Raw genomic sequence first — 19,500 nt, 5'->3', positions numbered from 1 at the left:
CCAATGCAGCCAAGGATTGGTTGGAAATTTGAGTCTCAACCTTTGAAGGGCATTTAGTTTAATCCCCCCAGCCTGGTGTGTGTTACAGTATCACATAAATAAAATCCACTTTTGAGATTGCTTAACCAAGTTTTCCCAGCATTCTATTTTTCCCATTTCTTTTCCAACTAGCTTTGCCCAAGGTTTTTTTTTCCCCTCCTTCCCCTGCTCATAAAGCACATTTGGTTTGTTTAGTAAGCAGAAGAATCTTTTAGGAAATCCCACTGTTAGGCAAGATTTTATTTCATAAATTAACTTTCTCAGGAAAAAAACTTTTTTCCTCTTCTGTTATTAATCTACAAAAGCAGAATGCCATATGCAATCAAAATTTTTCCAAATGACATGAGTAAGGGAGTTTCTCTTTTGCCTGATGCAAAGTAGAGCTGGCAGATTCTCTCTAGAATGTGAGTTACGCTGATTGACCTGCAGAGGGAGTTAACAAGTGTAACACAGAAAAACATTGATGATCACCTAAAAGTCTGGTTTTTAAAGAGGAAAAAAAATCATGTTTAGAGTGCAATTTCTTCATGAAGAAAAAACCAAGACTCGTACTTTTCCATGGGTTAATGTTTTAGTAAACATTGTCTATTTTCTGTTCTCACCCATTGGCACATACAGGCTAGAACCACCTAATTAATGCTGACTTGATTGTATTTGAGATCAGAGATAAGAATATATTCCAAGCTCTACAAGGCCAGGAACCGTGTCAGTCTTGGTCACCATTGTACCACACATCTCTTGGTACATAGAATGTGCTCAACCAATAATAACTGAACAAATTTGAGGGGATAAAAAGTAGAGACTCTATCTTGGGGACAAATAACATAAAGTAAATTTGCTGCTTGTTCGTTAGTAAGTGATTTGACAAAAAAATCCCTATGCGATGGAACTAATGTGTAAATTATATTTTATGTGTATTTACATTTTTATGTATATTTTATATGTATGTGTATTTTTATGTATATTTTATAATTTGACTCAATGTATTCATTCAAAAAATATTTATTGAGTGCCTGTTACTGCCAGGCATTTCTCTAAGTACTTGGGATACAATGCTCTACTGTACTAGACTAGACTAGATTGGCAGGTAATAGTAAAATAATGAGTTGGTAGAAAAAGAGGATATAGAGTTAGGGGTGAGATGGGCTATTGTAAGTGGGACTGTCAGTGAAGGCCTCTGAGGAGACGACATTTGAGGAGAGACCTGAATGAAGTGTGGGAGTGAGTTATGCAGATATTTGGAAGATCCTTCCAGTCAGAGGGGCAGCAAGAGGTATAGCAAGAACATTAGCCCTGAGGCGAAAAAATCCTTGAAATGTTTGAGGAGTAGGAAGAAGACGGTGTGACTGAACCTGGTTAAGCAAGGGAGAGAATCCAAAAAATTCTCCCTTTTGCTTAAGAAATGAAGTTGGAGAGAGAATTAAAGGGCAGATTATGTCTGGCTCTGCAGGCCATTGATAGCATTTGGAATTTTTAATCTAAGTGTCTCGGGAAGCATCAGAGGCCTGAGAGCAAGAGCGTGATATGCTGGGATTAACTTTGTAAAGTGGTCATTCCAACTGCCATGTGGAGAGCAGAGGCAGAAGATTGAGTGTGGAAGCAAGGAGACCAGTTATGAGGTTCGTGCTGTGGCCCAGACCAAAGTTGATAGTGGCCTGGCTGACGGAAACCATGGAGGTGGTGAGACATGGATTGTGGGGAGAAAGGTGTTGAAGAGAATGAAGATTCTTTTTGGCCCAAGTAACTGAGTAAATGGTGGTGCCATTTCTAGAGACTGGAGAAGAGCAGGTTTGCTAAGAGGTAGAGTGGAGAGAAGTCAAGGGCTCAGTTTTGAATATTAAGTTTGAGATGCCTTTTAGACATTCACATGGAGAAACCAAGTGGGCAGTCGGATATAGAAGTGTGGTGTTCAGAGGAGAAGTTGGGGCTGGATATATGAATTTAGGAATAAATGGCATGAACGCCAGAAGAGAAGTGCCTCTTGTAACTCTGCTTTTGTTCTCCACCTGCATGACCTCATGCTCTATTGGAAAGATCCATCAGGCTGAGAATCACTTTGGAATTGGGACATCACCAAGAGCCACAGTTCAGAGGCTGAGGCACCATATGTGCTTCCTATCCTGGTGGATAGAGGGAGCAGGGTAAGTTCCTTTGCATCCTCTGCCTCAGGTTGTCCATGTCTAAAATGACAATATCATCATCTGCCATTTGGTCCTCCTCAAAGAAGAGGGATAAGACACACATGATAGTGAAAAGAGTTGCCAATACCTGGAAGAACTCCATGACTGCAACCCAAGGGTAGGAAGATTTCTTTGTACTAGATAATCAAGTCCTTGAGAGAAGGCTCTGTTTTCTGTCATCCTCCATGGAAACTGGCGCAAGATTCAGACAACTACTGACACTGACTCACTGTCTATTCTTGAAGTCACTTCAGTTGCTAAGTGGAAACTGATGTGACGTGCCGGATAATTACAAATGCTTCTTAAGACAAGGCCTCTAATCTTGCCCCTCTCCTGTCAACTCTCCATTGCCCTAGAAAGAGCTTTCTAGAAAATAATGTCACTTCTTTTCTTAAACTCTTCCAATGACACCCCATGGCCTAGGGGATAAAGTCTGAGCTTCTTAGCGTGGCTCATAAAACTCCACATGATCTGGCCCTTGCCTACCACTCTGGCCTTATCTGTTGCTGCCTTTTAAATGTACGCCATGCCCCAGGTATTAACTATTTCCCCAACCAGCTTTTAGGGAAATGTTCTTTTGTGCTGTATCTCCTTAGAGTGACCCTCTCTGACTTGTCCACTTAGAAAACTTATGCTGATCCCTCAAAGTCCCAGTTCAAGATCTTCCTCCTCTGTGAATAACTCCTAAGCCCAACCAAGCAAATCTGTCTCCTTCATCCGCACCAGCACAGTACTTAATGCCTTCATTACAGCATGTTTAGAAAAAGTCCATCTCCCCTACGAGATTGTAGGCTCCTTTGGGAGCCTAAGAGTCATCACCTCACTGTTCTCTGTACCTAACCAGGGCCAGGCAAGGAGCAGAAATTTAATAAATATTGACTAAATGAAGTGAATGAGTTAGAATACAGGAACCCAGAACAAAGCCTGTCCAAGAATAAAGCTGGCAGCCCAGTGAACATTCGAAAAACTTATGGTGACCCAGCCAAAGTCAACAAGATGCATGCTGGGGCTTGATGATATCACATGGGTCAGGAAAGTGAATTAGTCTGAAACAAAGTCAGGTTCTTGGGAACTCTATTTGCCTGAGTGATCAATAATTTACATGCCTCTCTTATTGGAGGGCTTCTTCTCAGGTTCATGCTTGAGTTCCCAGTGGCTTTCCAAGGGGCCTGGACACAGCCATGGAGATGGGACTTAGCCTTAGCCAATCCTACAGTGGTGTCCGGCCACAGGATCCCTAGAGGGCATATGGCACAGCTTCTTACGGGAGTTAATACAACTGGATGTCTTGGATGTGTCCAGAATGTATCTGAATGATCCCTGGGTCTGTGACTGTACTGGGTACAGGGATGACACAACCCTGCTGACCTTGAGTGATCTCAGTTGCAACACACGGCCCAATATGTTTACCTACAGTCACACTGGATAGCTGGCAACACCCAAAGAATGTCCATGACCCTGAGACACATCATTTGCTTGAGTAATGTTCTTACCTGGCTCTTCCATCTTGACTCCTTGAAAGGGAGGCAGTGTATGTCACATGTGGTAGTAGCAGGGTGGGTGGGTCAGGGTGATGAGCATTCCTGCTCATGCTGGGAGTTTCTGACCAGGACCTTGGAATGACCTGTGACCCACCTGAATCAGATGAGCTGCACTTTCTGGGCTGCCGTATCGAAGGTCATGTCCATTGATGGCTAACACACGATCGTTCTCCTCCAGCTGACCATGTCGGTCCGCCATACCACCATCCAACACGTTGAAAATGAACACCCCAGGTTCATCCACCTTGCGCACTAGTTTTATTCCAAGCTGTTCCTCAGGGCTGCTCTTGTTGAGAATCACATGGAAACTGTCATCCCGAGGTCCATAGGTGTCCAGTGCCTGTCCATTGTTCCTGCTTCGGAACTTCTGCTCCCGCAGCACTGTCAGCCGCAGCACTTGGCAGGGCTGCCGCAGAAGGCGCAGGGCGTAGCTGTGAGGTACATTGCTGATGTCCATCCCGTTGACCTGGGGGAGGGGACCTCGACATTAACTCCACCTGCCACAACCCTTCCTAAAAGGCCCAGCCCACAGAATCACCAAGACCTTTCCTCAAAGGCCTCTGCTCTGCCACCTTATCCTCTGTCCAAGTATCCAAATATCCCCAATCTCCCGACATTGCTTCCATCCCTGCTTTCTCTGAGTGTCCCCTGTACCACTTTCTCAGGTCTCTCTCTCAGACACCATCGTTCTTCAACCTTGTTGTCACACAGGCTCCCAAATGTATTCACACAATCCTAACCCTAATTTCTGTAGCTTGCCAAACTTATTCTGCAGCTGGGGGGGGGGGGGGGGGGGGGGTTGAAAAAGGAAGAAAAAGTAGGAAAAGGCAAAAGAAGAAAAGAAGTTTTCCATCGGGCTGGAACGATTACATTAAATTGCTGTTCAATTTCAACTGAGTTGACGTTTTCTTTCTAAAAGTCTCCAAATGAATTTTTCTCCCTGGGTCACCCATGCTGGGACTTCCAGGCCCCAGTACCATGCAGTGGGAGAGAGAGAGAGAAAGAGAGAGAGGGAGGAGGTATGTGTGTGTGGCAGTGTGTGCACGAATGTGCTTGTGTGTTGGCAAGTGTGCGAATATGTGAAAGTGTGTGTATGCGTGTGAATGAGGGAGAGAGCGTCAGGTCTCAAAGCGGTCATGTTCTCAACAAAAAAAAAATCTCTGCACGGTTTCAATAAACTGATGTGAATGGAAGTTTCCAGGCTCTTTTACTGAAAGGCTGGATTACTTTACGATGCTACTTAAATGTCCTCGAGCTAGGCCCTCTCCTTTGTGCCTCATGAATAATCTGCAGGGCTGATGCTGCGTGGGGCTTTCTTGTTTTAATCAGTCCAGCTCAGCAGGCTCAGCCCGGAGGCTATAGCCTCTAGTGGTCGTGCCTGCTCCGGAAGAAAACAATTTCACAGCAGCACTGCCCTCTGTGCTTAAGGAGAGAGGCCCCATGGAAGAGAAATAACTTTCTTGAATTTCTACGGCTTAGTCAGATTTCTTGTACTCACAGCCAATTGTCAGAGGCGCTTCGGAGTGAGATTTTAAAGGGGCTTCCGGCAGCACACGATCCCTGGTCCTCTGCTGCATCTCCGGGGAGGCACGGCGGTGCCCTCGTGCACAGACAAGGCTCACCACCTTGGTCCAAGCACAGCTGAGCTTAAAGATCTCGCTCTGCTCTGTCCCCTGCTCCTCTGTCTGGTTTCCCCCATCAGACCCAGGCCAAGAGAAGGTCAGGGTCGCCTGCTAAGCAGTCCTGGCAGCGCTTTTGCCTGCAAGTGCCAGTTGAAAGCCGTAAAAATCAAAATGTTTTATTATGCAACCCTCCCAGGCAGCATAGTTTCCACTAGAACGGGGAGGAAGTCATGCAGAGTCGCTAATTGCACCACTGACTGTCCCTTAAGGTTGACAGGCTCTGCCTTGTACTCCACCTGTGGGAGTTTCAGTGCTTCTACGATAACTCCTCTAAATTCTTTCTCCTCTTATTCCAAAGAATAAGGATTTCTTTGCCAAAGAAACAGCTCATGATGTATCAGGAGCTGGCCCCTCAGCAACCTAGAAGGGATGGGATGAAACTGTCATCTGAATATCAGACAGGAAATATATGACCAGGGAGGGATTTCTTGTCACTTTTGGCACATGTTTGACTTCTGTCTGATAAACAACTCTTCCTTTATCCTTTCTCTTTTGAAAAGTTCTCCTTAACGTCCTTCCCCTTAACCAAGCCTCAGAGGACAGTAATGCCCAAGGCATCCTGTTCTACCACCTGTCTCCCCCAGAATGTCTGCGGGTTGGCAAGAATAGCTTAGAGATGAGTTTTTTTTTCCTGAAGGGCCATTAAGCTACAGGAAATTCACTTTAGAGGGGTATGCGAATGTGAGTGATCAGATAAAATACAAAATCTTCCATTAATCTGCTCTAAAAACAACTTAAGAAGGTATATGCTCCAGTTTTATATTATTTTAGGTTCTTGTTAAAGAAGGAGGAAGGGGTAGAAAGAACGAGAGAGAGGAGGAGGAAGAGAAAGGAGAAGATAGAGGTAGAGAAAGGGGAGAGAAGAGGCCTGGAGAAGCTAGAGGGGAAAAGGAAGAAGAAGGAGGGAAAGACGGAAACCAAATGACACAGAGACAGAGAGAAAGATTTATAGACAATGAGAAAGGAGGAGAGAGTGCAAGAACGGGAAAGAGGGATGGACAAAGACCTCTCAATGAAATTACAATCTCATATGACAAGTCATATCAAAGTCATAACTATGGAAAGTGAGTGATCCACATTTATTTTAGTATTTCAGCCATCCATCTATCCGTGCATCCATCTATCCATCCATCCAATTATTTGCTCTAAAGTGACTTTTATTAAGCTCCTTTTCATGGCCCCACAGCCACAGTCTCTACCTTTAGTATGATGTCTCCTGGCAGTAGTCGGCCGTCTCTGGCAATTGCCCCATCACGATAAATATGTTGAATAATGATATGGACCAGTGGGGTTTCTCTGCCTCCCACAAGCCTAATGGAGAGGTTTTCATTGGGATCCACTCGATTGATCTTGATGCTGGTAATTTCACCATCTGGAATCAGGTGATACAACCTTGGAAAGACTAAAATGGACAAAGACAGCATTTATTTAAGACACCAACCCAACGGACATTTCCAACCACTCTTCTTCTTGCCAAACTTTGGTTTCAGCCAAACTAAACTATTCACTGTTCCTCGTACATGTTTTCCATTTTCCTGCCTCTGTGCCAGCATAAGTTTCTTTGCCTGGAATGTTTTTCATTCTATGCCTAAACCAAATTTTTCCTTCAAGGCGTGCATGAAATGATCCCTTCCAATTAAACTCTACCCTGATCCCTCTTTCCCTGCCTTCTCTAAGCATCCTATTTCCCATGAAGCTTTCTATTTCTCATGACACTCAACCTTCTATTGCTATTATTCATGCCCATTTCTTATACCCCTCCATTAGACTCTAAGATCCTTGAGGACATAATTTCTGGCTGTTCCATAGTTCTGTGCACAAATCTCTGCACACAGGAGACTTCAGCTGATGTTTATTAAGTGAGTAGGTATGAATGCATGACCAGTCTTTACAGGATGGATTACAGTTTTATCACTTAGTTATCAAGACAAAACAGGACAAACATGCTCTTCTACCCTCTCATATCATTTTAAAGATTTCTTTCTGGAAGCCCCTGCTTCTCAGGCTTAGGAAATCACCAGCCCTCTCTACAGACACTGTTGTCAATAAAGGGAAGTCAAACGGCCTGATTCACGGCCAGGTTTGTTCCTGATCTGCCTGAATCGCTGAATTCAGAGCTAAAAGGAAACTCAGATCATCTAGGCTGGCATTTTCAAACTTTCTTTTAACTGAGGACTCTTCTTTCCCCATAAAATCCTTCCCAGCTCTGCCTACCCCTACCTCACTGTACCCACGCGTGGAAGACCTGCTCTAGTGGTTGTGCAGCTTGATAGCAACAGTCAAACCTTTATTTTACAATGAGGATATTTGAGCTCAGAGAGGGGAAGTGACGTGACTGGCGGGAGGTCGCAAAGTTAGGTGGCCTTCAGAGCCAGGTCAGAACCCGGGGCTCCTGCTGACCTGCCCTCCTGTCACCTCCCACAAGTTTCTCTGGAGCCAAGGGTTCCCAGCCAGGCAACAGTCCCACAGGACACTTGCCCTATAGACTTGTAAGCCAGCAGCACTGACTGGTCCTGTTCTCCACCTCAGTTTGAACAGAAGTGTGCTGAAGGGATGCCATTAAATGCTGGCCGAGCTACACGTCGTCTGGTGGAAGCAGTGGTTCCTCCCGAATTGGTGAGTCTTGAGTTTAGATGTCGAGGGCAGAGATGCTTCCATCTCCTGGACCTGCTGACAGCTGACTTTGCCCTAAGATTCTCCCTTAATTATGTCATCTGGAAAGATCAAAACTGCAGGCCTGGTTCTGCATAGTGCACTCTTTGTGACTGTTTTCAAAACCCATGACCTTAGTCCATTTTCCCTAATGAACTATGAGTTCATTAATGAGTACTCAACTCTCTAGAAACAAAACAGAATTAAAATTATTTCTAAGTACTGTAGAACATGATAAAGTAATTCAGTGGCCAGAGAAAGCCTGAGACACAGTAAATGTGGGTCCTTAACCTCCACTGAGATTTAAAGTAAGTGATTGGCTTTGCTGTAAGGCTGTGGGCAGGCACCGTAATCTGTCAGTTCCTGGTGCTAACAGTACTTGGGTCATTGAGTTCAATTAATGTTTAAATCGCTTTGATTACATTAAGTAGGCTGCACCACAAGCTTTTGTTGGAACAGGTCCGGCGAAAGGGGAATGGAAATTTTAAAAAAATCATTTTGAGCAAAGAAAGATTTGGAAATAATCATCAAGTCATTGATTTTCTCTTTCTCCTCCCCCTCTTTCTACCTTCCCTCCCAATAGATTCACAAAAACCATACTCCCAAACCTGAACCACTCAAGGATGTTTGATTTGATGGTCCAAAAGGACACACCCAGTCACACTTATAAGCGATGTTAATTAGAGCCACACACACGAGACGCTAGAGACCTTAAAGAGTTAAATTTTAAACTATGAAACTTGCATTGGTCTGGAAAGACACAGAGTTGTTCAATATTGTGTCCTCACCTAAGGACTAAGGGATATAACATTATTTACCAAGTGTTTGTTATATGCTAGGCATTGGGCTAAGCAATTTGCATGCATTTTTCTTTTTGTTTAATCCTCACAACAACCCTATGAAGTAGATTATCATTATCCATGTTTTTCTGATGATGAAATGACAAAGGTTAGAGAAGTTAAGTAACCCAGCCGGGTCACACAGCTGATAAGTAGTGGAGACAGTCTCTTTACCTATATAAAAAGCATGGGTAAACCATGCCCTGAGCGTTCACCAGACTAACCACATGTGTCTGAAGGAATGAGACTCGAAGGCCATTTTTGAAAGCTTTGTTGCCTCACAAATCCTATAAAGACATCACTACCAGCCTCACTGAGTCTTAATACTTCACCCCATTCTGGGTAACAGCTTTCTGGAACGTCTGAGGAAATCCAATCTCTCCCATTCTAAGCCCCCAGCACATGGAGCAAGGCCGCCATCTTCATCTTGCTGAAACACAGCTCTGATTCTGCAGCAACTCTACAGAAGCCTCTCAGGTGTGCTCACTGTGCCAAACCAAGACTCCTCAATGACCTCCAGGACCCTTCTCATCGGGCCATAACTGCATCTCCCACTACTTTCCAACACACGGTCAAGATCCAATGCCCCGACGTCCAGGTCATAAACCACTCCTTAAACACGATTCCCCTGCCTTCGGGGCAGCAACGCTCCTCGCCCTACAGCCGCCTTGTCACTGACTTAGATCTCACTCTTCATGGTATTTTCCTTTCTTTCAGTCTTGAATGAACCCCTTGAATAAAGTGAATTTTATAATCTTTATATAAAATTACAGAGCTTGGGCCAGTCCCTTGCACATAGAAATCTCTTATTAAAAACGTTCCTGCAATGAACATGCAGATAAATCTTATTCAGGCAGGAGAAAACTTCATATGGAGTAGAATTAAGGACCCTTTAATAACAGGGGGAGAGCGGCAGGAAGGGAGTTATAACCCTTTTATTCATTGCACAAACACTCAGCCAACACTACTATGTGCCAGATATTGTGCTTGGCCTTGAGAATACAAAGGCTCAGAAAAAGAACCCCTGCCCTTATAGGTACAGGGGCAATGAAGGGTGACATTGCTATAATAGAGTTATAGGTGCTTTGAGCACACAAAGGAAAGGGGACTGAGCGAGTCAGGGAGGGCTTCCAGGAGGAGGCAAAGCTTATGCTGAGCCTGGAAGGAGGAATTAGAATGCAGCTGAAGGGGTGAGGGAGTGAAGGTCAGACAATAGCATGGAAGTGAGAGAAAGAGACACAGTATTTATAGGACTGTGACAAGGTCAGAGTAGAAGCGCATGTAGTGTGTGTGTGTGCAGGGTAAAAGGTGATAAGCAAGCAAGAAAGGCTCTTCTACGACTGCTCACAAGTTCTCCGAGGGCATGATGAAGACAGTGGTGTGGGATTTACCTCCCAACCCCCAGGAGTGGAGGGCACTTAGCCCAGTGGTTAAGGGAGTGGGCTCTGGGGCTAGAGTTAAAATCCTAGTTCTGCCGTTTTCTAGCTGGGTGACTTTGGGCTAGTTTCCCGACCTCTCTGGGTCTCAGTTTCTTCATCTGCAAAATGAGAACCACAATTACTATCCCTTAGCATTATGACATCTAAATGGCTTAGAACACTACCTGGCACACAGGAAAGTTCAATTTTTATTACTTTTCTTTTTCTTAGCTATTATTATTATTGCTCTAAAGTTCTAATATAAAGTGAAAAGAAAGGAATGGGAGGATATTTCCTCAGCTCCATTTAGATTGGGGAAAACACACAGGATCAAAGATCCAATAATTTCCTTTGCACGGATTCTAGAGCCACATTACCTGGATTCAACACTTAGCAAGGTAATTTGGGGTAAGCTAAGTAACCCCCATGTGCCTCAGTTTCCTCATCTGCGAAACAGGGATAATAATAGTAGCTACTTCATGGGGTTGTTGTGAGGATCAGATGAGTTAACGCATGAAAAACATTCAGACCCACACATCATACACACTCGTAATAAGAATACTCACACACTATTTCCTATGTGCCAGGCACAGTTCTAAATGCTTTTCACTTAACTACAATTATCCTTCTTTAAACGCATTAAGCTAGCACCTGAAGGTAAGGCTTCTAAAACCGCTTCTCTCAATCTACGTAAAAAGAGAATAGTTTTGCCTTTGGTTACTTATGCGAGAAGTAGGTTAATCAAGATAAAAAATATTTTATGCCCTTGGGAAGAGAGGTGTTATCAAAAGTGAGTGGTGGTCATGTGCTCATCACCCCTGAAGTCATTCTGGAAGCCCAGCCACATCCAGCCTTGCAGGGGAGTTCGTTTACCTTCAGGGGCAGTGGTGTTTTCAGAATTTTCTCTGCCCTGGTCAGCTTGGTTGGCAACTGCACTTCCACTCTTCGTCCTTCGAAGGACGCTCAAAGCTCGATTTATTTTTTTAAAAGATCTGCTTCTGATAGTGGATCGCTCAAAGGGCCGTGCTGAGGAGAAAAGAGAAGGGACAGTAGCTGTGCGATCATAGAAATCCTCTTTCGTGTACACTTCTGGTGAGATATAGACTACAACACGAGCAGTGATTACTTCTAGGTGCTAGGATGCTAGAATTTGCTTATCTGTATTTTCTCAATTTTCTACAATGAAATATGTATGGCTTATTTAAAAATCTGCTTTTCTTTTTTTTTCTGGGCTGCACTGAATATAATAGCACTTTTCTTGAGCAGCACGGATGGGAAGGTACTGACACTGCGGGAGTGATGAATCATGAGGTCTAACTTCAACCCCTTTCACCAACTCAGATTACACGCATTTTTAATGATCTGAGGTACTCATGGTTTCCTTTCACTTTGGAGAATTGGGTATTGGGTTGCTGCCAAAACTGCCAGAACAATTTCCCCTTAAAAAAACATTTCTAGAACTTTCCACGATGAATATTCCACAGAGGGCAATCCCAAGGCAAGGAGCCCATTCCCGGACAACCACCCATTTGACTCACTCCTAGTTCGGTTGCTCCGGCCAGAGTCCAATGGGCTGTTTGCTGGCTGACCATCCTCTGCTGTGGACACGTAGGCAGGGTTGTCTAGGCCAGGCTCATCCGTCATTAAGGCGATGGTGGCAGCTGCAGAAATCTCTGGGGAGAGTGCTGTTGCTGTGAGGCTCGCACAGCCGTCTGGACAGCCATCTTGAGAACGCCTCTTCCTGTCTTTGGTCAGCCCATAGTGGGAGGCGCCTTTACAGCTGTAACAAAACCAGCAGGAGGTCACAAAAGCCTTCAGCTTTGCTCATTGTTCAACCAGGCCTCTTCAAGTACACAGGCTTGCCACGCTTGAACTGGATTTGCTCACCTCTATGTCCCCCTCCCTTTTCACATGTAGATACTCAATATATACCCACCAACCAAATAAATTAGTGATCTGAGAAAACAATTTTTAAAAGATGCTTATTACGTTCTCTTAACACATTCTCTACAATGGCCCCTAGAATGCAAATTTATGAAAGTTGCCACGGTATCTACAAGACTAGGGCTTGACGCTGGTAGTCTTTAACTAGTTGGACTTGATAATTCCTTCTTGCTGGTGTTTATTTTGACCACAAAAGCCCTTAGCCACACTCTCAGTTCTTTCCTTTGGGTTAAGTTCCCAAAGCACTAAATATAAATACAAAGCTCCTCCCAGATTCCATATTTAACTGTCCATGGAAACAGAATCACCATCACCACAAAGCCACAGGAGTTGACTTAGTATTGCTACTCTTTAGAGGCAGGCTTGCTGGCTTCCGTTCTCTACCACTGGGCTGGTTTCAGAGTGGCCAGGACTAGGGTTTGGGGGCTCCTGTGGACTGAAAAATTTTATCCATTGTAGCATCTTCTAACATTGGGGGAGTAAAACAAGATTCATGGTCTTAAACAAAACAAAAAACCCAAAACCCAGTAACTGTCTGTATCTATTCATCATCTGTGTTAAAGAACAAACCCAAGGGCCAGGAGACCAAGGTTCGAGCTCATCTAGGTCCATATTTTGCTATGAATGCACTTCCATGTGCCATTGGGCAAGACGTTTCAGCTCTTCAGTAGGGTTTTAGTTAGAAAAATTTAACTCTCTCATTGCACCGTGGTGAGGAAGTGGCTGCAGATAGCCATACCAGCTTCCACAGTCATCGTGAAGGCAGCTATCATATGGGTGAGCCCCTTTAAGAAGCGGCCATTTGCACATAATGCATGTGCTATTATAACTTGTTTTTATCCATTCATTACAGAAAACCTTACATGGTTGAGCTATTTTAAAGACCCTTTTGAGAGCCTATTTGGAGTGATGCTTTATGTTCTTGAAAATAAATGGAATCAAATGGCAGCCTGCAGTTGATGGGCGCACACAGTTTGTATAGCCTGTAGAACCACAGAGCTGGAGATAGCAAAGCTATTGTCCAGATCAGGATCCTCGCTCTGAAATTCACCTAGCTGTGTGATCTGGGACAATTTTGTTAACCTGGTTCAGCTTCCTAATCTGCCCATACATCTTGGGTTGCTGTGAGGCCTGGCTGACATTAAGTCTTGTCAAGAGTTTAGTACCTTCCCAGATACATATTAAGTTCTCAATAGATTGCAGCTACTTCCATAACTAATCCATTCTAAGATGCTCATTTTTTACACACTGACATCTCCAAGATTGGGATGCATGGGTGACTCATGGGGTTATACAGCTTCTGCTGCCAAGCTGCAGTCATGATGCAGATGCCATATTGTCTGAGCAGGGCAAACATGGTCACAGGTGTCCATCTTGTCACTTCCATTGATTTGTGTCCACTCTTGGTTCTACGCCATTGAGTTTAATTGCCATTAAGTGTCTTAAAAAAGATTATATTATGATTTCGTGTTGACATGAAAAGTTACTGTACACATAAGAAAGTCTCGAAAACAGAGCAGTCGTGTGTAAATTTGATATCGATGAAGCAAATCTCATTAGAATGAGAATGGTAATTCCATATTTTCTTGCAAAGAGACAAGCAAATGCTTTATTTGCTTGGAAAGAAAGACACCTTCAAGGAGATGATAAGTGGTACATTTTGTGAGATCATTCAAAAGGATTGGCCTATTTTATGCCAAACAACACAACTAGAGGGCAGGAGAGGTCACTAAACTTATCTGAATGGATTTCAAAGCCACAAGAGTCTGATGTGACCAATCCAGGCATCACAGGGATATCTTTAAAGGTGTTTTGGGATAATTTAACAAGTGGCAGTTTTTAAAATTCTTTTCTTGTTGGTGCATAAAATATGATGTTTATTATAATCAACAGCACCTTAGATATGATGAAATGTGGTTTTAATATCAGTAGAAAAGGACTTTGATTATACAACCCTACATCTTATGGAAGCTGAAACAGGCCTCCAGCTTCTCAGGCTGGTCTTTCCCTCACTGAAAGAGTTCAAGCTCCCTGCCTGAATTGGTGAGGTTTTACTGTTCTGATTAGCTGCTTTGGCTTGGAATTGCTCTGCTTAAAAATAGCAAAATGGTTGATATGGGAAACTGAAAAATTGGAAGAAACACTGTGTGATGGAAAAAATAAAAGCCAGGGTGCATTTGAGCAGCTCCAAAGTCATAAATACACGAGTGGAACACTTCCATGCAAGCCAGCAATATTTTGTTAGCAATGCATGGGAAGGAAGTTCCTAGACTATTTGTTTGGACTGGAAACAGTCTTTCTTTTCTTGGGGCAGCATTGCCCTTGACTATGTACCCTGCCAGAGCAGGAAATGAATTTTCCAATTGGACAAATGGCTGGCAAAGACACAAGCCATGACTTTCTAGGGGCACATATAGCATACCCCAGTGGGAAAAGGTGGCATCTTATTCTGCTGCCACATCCGTGAAGAGGGTTGAGGTATTTAAAAATATCTGAATCCCAAGACTAGACCATTAAGAAACCATTGCTGTTTCGAATCCTTGGGGTTCCAAAGACACATTTGAGTCCAGGAAAGGAAAATCTTATAAAATGAGTAAGCAGCCTTCCCTTTGGCCTCACATCATAGCTATCCTTACAACAGCTGGGGAGGGTACAGAATCTAGATTTACATGTTCAGACTCATGAGCCTTGTGTAAAAAAGGTTCTGCTACAGAGACGCATACTTGTGTAATGTTGCTTGCTCTAGCTTCCTGGCTTAGCTTGAACTGAGGCACAGAGTGATCTATGAAGGTAGCAGCTTGTACTTACTAATTATCTCTTTTGTGGTGACTAATGCTGGGGCCTCTTGATTTACAAGCAGAAAAGAGAAGAGGAGAAGGGAAGAGCTGATTAGCATTGGCCAGTACAGGAACATACGGTGAACCCTGGGTTGTGTTCAAAGCAAGCAGGATTTATTCTTTTAGTTATCCTGAGCACTAAGTACTCTCAGGTGGTGATAGGCGATGGCCATGAACTTGAAGGATGAGCACAAGGAACATGGAAAACCACTTTCCAACCAAACCATGCACTTTGGATATGTTGTCTGTTCAACAAAGCAACTCTGAAAATCAGGTTTTTTTGTAATAATGGAGTTGGGATTCTGAGCTCCCATATCAAAGTTTGCAGAGGCAAATTATTCTTAATATAAGAAAGCTGACACAGGGTGTGCCATGGACTTTTTGTCTTTTTTACAAAGAGGGGATGGAGCAAGAAAAGAAAATGAAACCCTTTCTTGCAAAAATTCCTGAGTCCGTGAGTTCACTACTACAAACGGGAGTTGAGCTGAAGCAGGAGGGACCCTGGGCATAATTCACAGAGGCTCTGACGGGGTGTCCTCGGCTGAGTTCAGCCAACCAGGAGCCACAAGCCGGTTTGCAGGGGAGGACTCCCTTCTGATGGTGAACTTACCCACTTATGATAGAAGAATAAAAGTCCACAGGAAAGCGAACCACAATACCCTCACCGTAACAGTCTGGCTAACGACACAACCCCTCTTTGATCTAACTCCCCTCACAATCTTTCTCTCTCAGTTCACTTCTGAACTAGGTAAACGTAGAGTCTGCTCCTCACACTGAGGTCATTAATTACCCAGTCTGATCCTACTTTAAACCACAGCTTGCAGACTCATGTGCTAGTCAGGTGAGGGAATGAGGGAGGTCAGGCCGGTGGGGATCGTGGTGAGCAGCCCTGTACCGTTTGAAGGATGCAGCAGCTTCTACAGACCTTTGCTGATCGTTGTCTCAAGAAGACCAGCCCAGGAGCAGTTTGGCAAGAAGAAGAAATAAAAGGCATTCAAATGGGAAAGGAGGAAGTAAACTGTCACTATCTGCAGATGACATGATATTAGACATAGAAAACCCTAAAGACTCCACCAAAAAACTGTTACAACTAACCAAGGAATTCATTAAAGTTGCAGGATACAAAATTAACACACAAAAGTCTGTTGTGTTTCTATGTTAGCTCAGGACGAATCTTCCTCAGAAAAAAAAAAATAAGTTGCGTTTCTATACACAAACAGCAAACTATCAAAAAGAGAAATTAAGAAAACAACCCCATTTACAATTGTATCAAAAAGAATAAAGTACCTAGGAATAAATGTAACCAAGGAGGTGAAAGACCTGTACACCAAAACCTATAAGACATTGATTAAAGAAATTAAAGAAGACACAAATAAACGGAAAGATATTCCAAGCTTATAGATTAGAAGAATATTGTTAAAATGTTCATACCACCCAAAGCAATCTACAGATTCAATGCAATCCCAATCAAAATTCTAATGGCATTTTTCACAGAAATAGAGCAAACAATCCTAAAATTTGTACGGAACTACAACAGACTCTGAATAGCTAAAGCAATCTTGAGAAAGAAGAAAGCTGGAAGCATCACATTCCTTGATTTCAAACTATATTACAAAGTCATAGCAATCAAAACAGCATGGTATTGGCATAAAAAAACAGACACATAGATCAATGGAACAGGAAGAGAGCCTGAAGTGAACCCATGGATATACAGTCAATTAATTTATGACAAAGGAGTCAAGAATATACAATGGGGAAAGGACAGTCTCTTCAACAAATAGTGTCAGGAAAACTGGACAGCCACATGCAAAAGAATGAAACTGAACGACTATCTTACGCCATACACAAAAATTAACTCAAAATGGATTAAAGACTTGAACATAAGACCTGAAACCGTAGACTCCTAGAAGAAAACATTGGTGGTAAGCTCCTTGACATTGGTCTTGGTGATAATTTTTTTGGATCTGACCCAAAAGTAAAGGTAACAAAAGCAAAAATAAACAAGACTCCATCAAACTAAAAAGGTTTGGCACAGCAAAGGAAACCATCAACAAATGAAAATGCAACCTACTGAATGGAAGAAAATATTTGCAAATCACATATGTGATGAGGGGTTAATATTCAAAATATATAAAGAACTCATTCACCTTAATAGCAAAAAACCAAACAATCAGATTAAAAAACGGGCAATCTGAACAGACATTCTTCTAAAGAAGACATACAGATGGCCAACAGGTGCATGAAAGGATACTCAACATCACTAATCATCAGGGAAATACAAATCAAAACCACACAATGAGATACCACCTCACACCTGTTAGAATGGCCGTTATCAAAAAGACAAGAAGTGTTGGCAAGGATGAGGGGAAAAAACATCCCCTGTGCATTGTTGATGGGAATGCAAATTGGTGCAGCCACTCTGGAAAACAGCATGGAGATTCCTCAAAAAATTAAAAATAGAACTAACATATGATCCAGTAATTTCACTTCTGGGTATCCATCTGAAGACAATGAAAATACTAACTTGAAAAGATACATGCACCTCCCTGTTCACTACAGCATTATTCACAATAGCCAAGATATGGAAACAAGCTAAGTTTCCACTGATGGATGAATAGACAAAGAAAACGTGGTATATACACAATGGAATATTATTCAGCCATAGAAAAGAAGGAAGTCTTACCATCTGGGATGATATAGATGGACCTTGAGGGCCTTATGCTAAGTGAAATAAATGAGACAGAGAAAGGCAAAAACCATTTGATCTCACTTATATGTGAAATCTAAAAAGGGAAAACAACAACAACAAAAAAACAAGCTCATAGAAACAGAGAACAGATGTGTGGTTGCCAGAGGCAAGGATGAGGGTGGGAGAAACGGGTGAAGGGGCTCAAAAGATGCAAACTTTCAGTTATAAATATGACCTGGGGAGGTAATACACAGAATGGTGACTATAGTTAATAACACGGTATTGCATATTTGAAAGTTACTAAGAAAGCAAATCTTAAAAAGTTCTCATCCCTAAAATAAAAATTGGTAACTATGTATGCTGATGATGTTGACTAGACTTATTATGGTGATAATTTCTTGATATATGCAAATATCAAATCATTATGTTGTACACCTGAAATGAATAATATTATATGTCAATTCTACCTAAAAAAAAAAAAAAAGACGACCAACCCATTGTTGCTCGAGTGAGCAATTTGAAAGCTGAAATCCAGTTTTTAAAGTGAAACCTCTTGATTTTTAAAAGTTGGCAACAAATTCAAAATTTTTAAAACCATCGTGTGGGCCAAACAAAACATATCTGTAGGCCAGATCTATCTTAACGGATGACAAATTCCAGCCTCTGGGAATAAAAAAAACTGCTCATGTGGGTAGGTTAGACCCATTTCTCTTTTCAGTCCTCCAGGAAGCAACGCTCCCCTCCTTTTTCTCTTGCCCCAAGCTCCTTCCCTTGTGTGCAGGTGTGTATGTGTGTAAGCTCTGCACTTGTGTGCAGGTGTGTATGTGTGCATGCATAGGAGGGATGGCCCCAGAAAGGGCTTCTCTTTCATTATTTGCCCAAGCCCCATTCTGATCCCAGTTGGAGAATGAGACTGAATTCTCAACTGTTTGTCTTTCAGCCATGGGAGAGCTAATCACTTGCTCAAAGCTATTATATAATGGGAAAGGGAGCCATTCAACCCTAATGGACATGTTCATTCTTTCAGGCAAAGAGAATCAAGATGAGGGGGCTCTGGAGGGAAGTGAGTTTCCCTGCCAACAGCTGGGTCTTAGGTTTCAGCTGCTCCACTGAACAGGATGAGTGACTCTCAAACCTTGCTCAAAGTGGGCACCCAGGGCCAGGCTGGGAGACTGCTGCAGGAGAGGAGACAGTCGCTGTGAGATAGCGACAGACTCTCCTTTGTGTCCTTGGTCAAGGCAACTGGGAGACAGGCCACTGGGAGCCTCAGGAACCGGCAGTGCTCTGGCTCAGAGACAGTCTTTGTCAGGGTGCTGGTGACCCTGCAGACTGAGGGTGGGCTTCAGTCAAGTGTGCTTGGCTCTCAACTCTATCTCCAGACCCACCACCCTGGTCCTCCTGACACCATACCACACACCTTAGCCCGTCTCCCTGCTCCCAGTCTTCCTCTGCATTTCCCCATCAAATCTATGCTAACCACATCAACACAATTTCTTGTTACCCAAAACCTTCCCATGCAAATATTTCCCACTGCTTACAGGATCGAGTCCCAACTCCTCATGCCGACATTCCAGGCCTTCCCTGAGCCATATCAATCATGGCCTCACTATAGGGTCTGGTACCCCAGAAGGGGGTTGGGAAGAAGCCAGCTAATATCTATTGATCTGTTATGTGCTGTG

General features: G+C 43.2%; 1 protein-coding gene across 6 annotated transcripts in view; it reads right to left on the bottom strand.

The window, feature by feature from the left end:
* Nucleotides 1-19,500, bottom strand: part of LOC124232932 (E3 ubiquitin-protein ligase LNX) — a 175,850-nt gene that overhangs the window by 26,170 nt on the left and 130,180 nt on the right. For all 6 annotated transcript variants that reach the window (XM_046649859.1, XM_046649860.1, XM_046649862.1 and 3 more), the window contains 4 exons: nucleotides 11,890-12,131; nucleotides 11,225-11,377; nucleotides 6,642-6,844; nucleotides 3,855-4,226 (listed from right to left, as the gene is read on the bottom strand). In XM_046649859.1, coding sequence (XP_046505815.1) covers nucleotides 3,855-4,226; nucleotides 6,642-6,844; nucleotides 11,225-11,377; nucleotides 11,890-12,131 — 970 coding nt within the window. The remainder of the gene's footprint in view (nucleotides 1-3,854; nucleotides 4,227-6,641; nucleotides 6,845-11,224; nucleotides 11,378-11,889; nucleotides 12,132-19,500) is intronic.

Source organism: Equus quagga, unplaced genomic scaffold (assembly GCF_021613505.1).
Source record: "Equus quagga isolate Etosha38 unplaced genomic scaffold, UCLA_HA_Equagga_1.0 146_RagTag, whole genome shotgun sequence".
Classification (NCBI taxonomy): Eukaryota; Metazoa; Chordata; class Mammalia; order Perissodactyla; family Equidae; genus Equus; species Equus quagga.
Note: the sequence above shows the minus strand (reverse complement) of the source record. Positions and strands in the feature narration are given on the sequence as shown.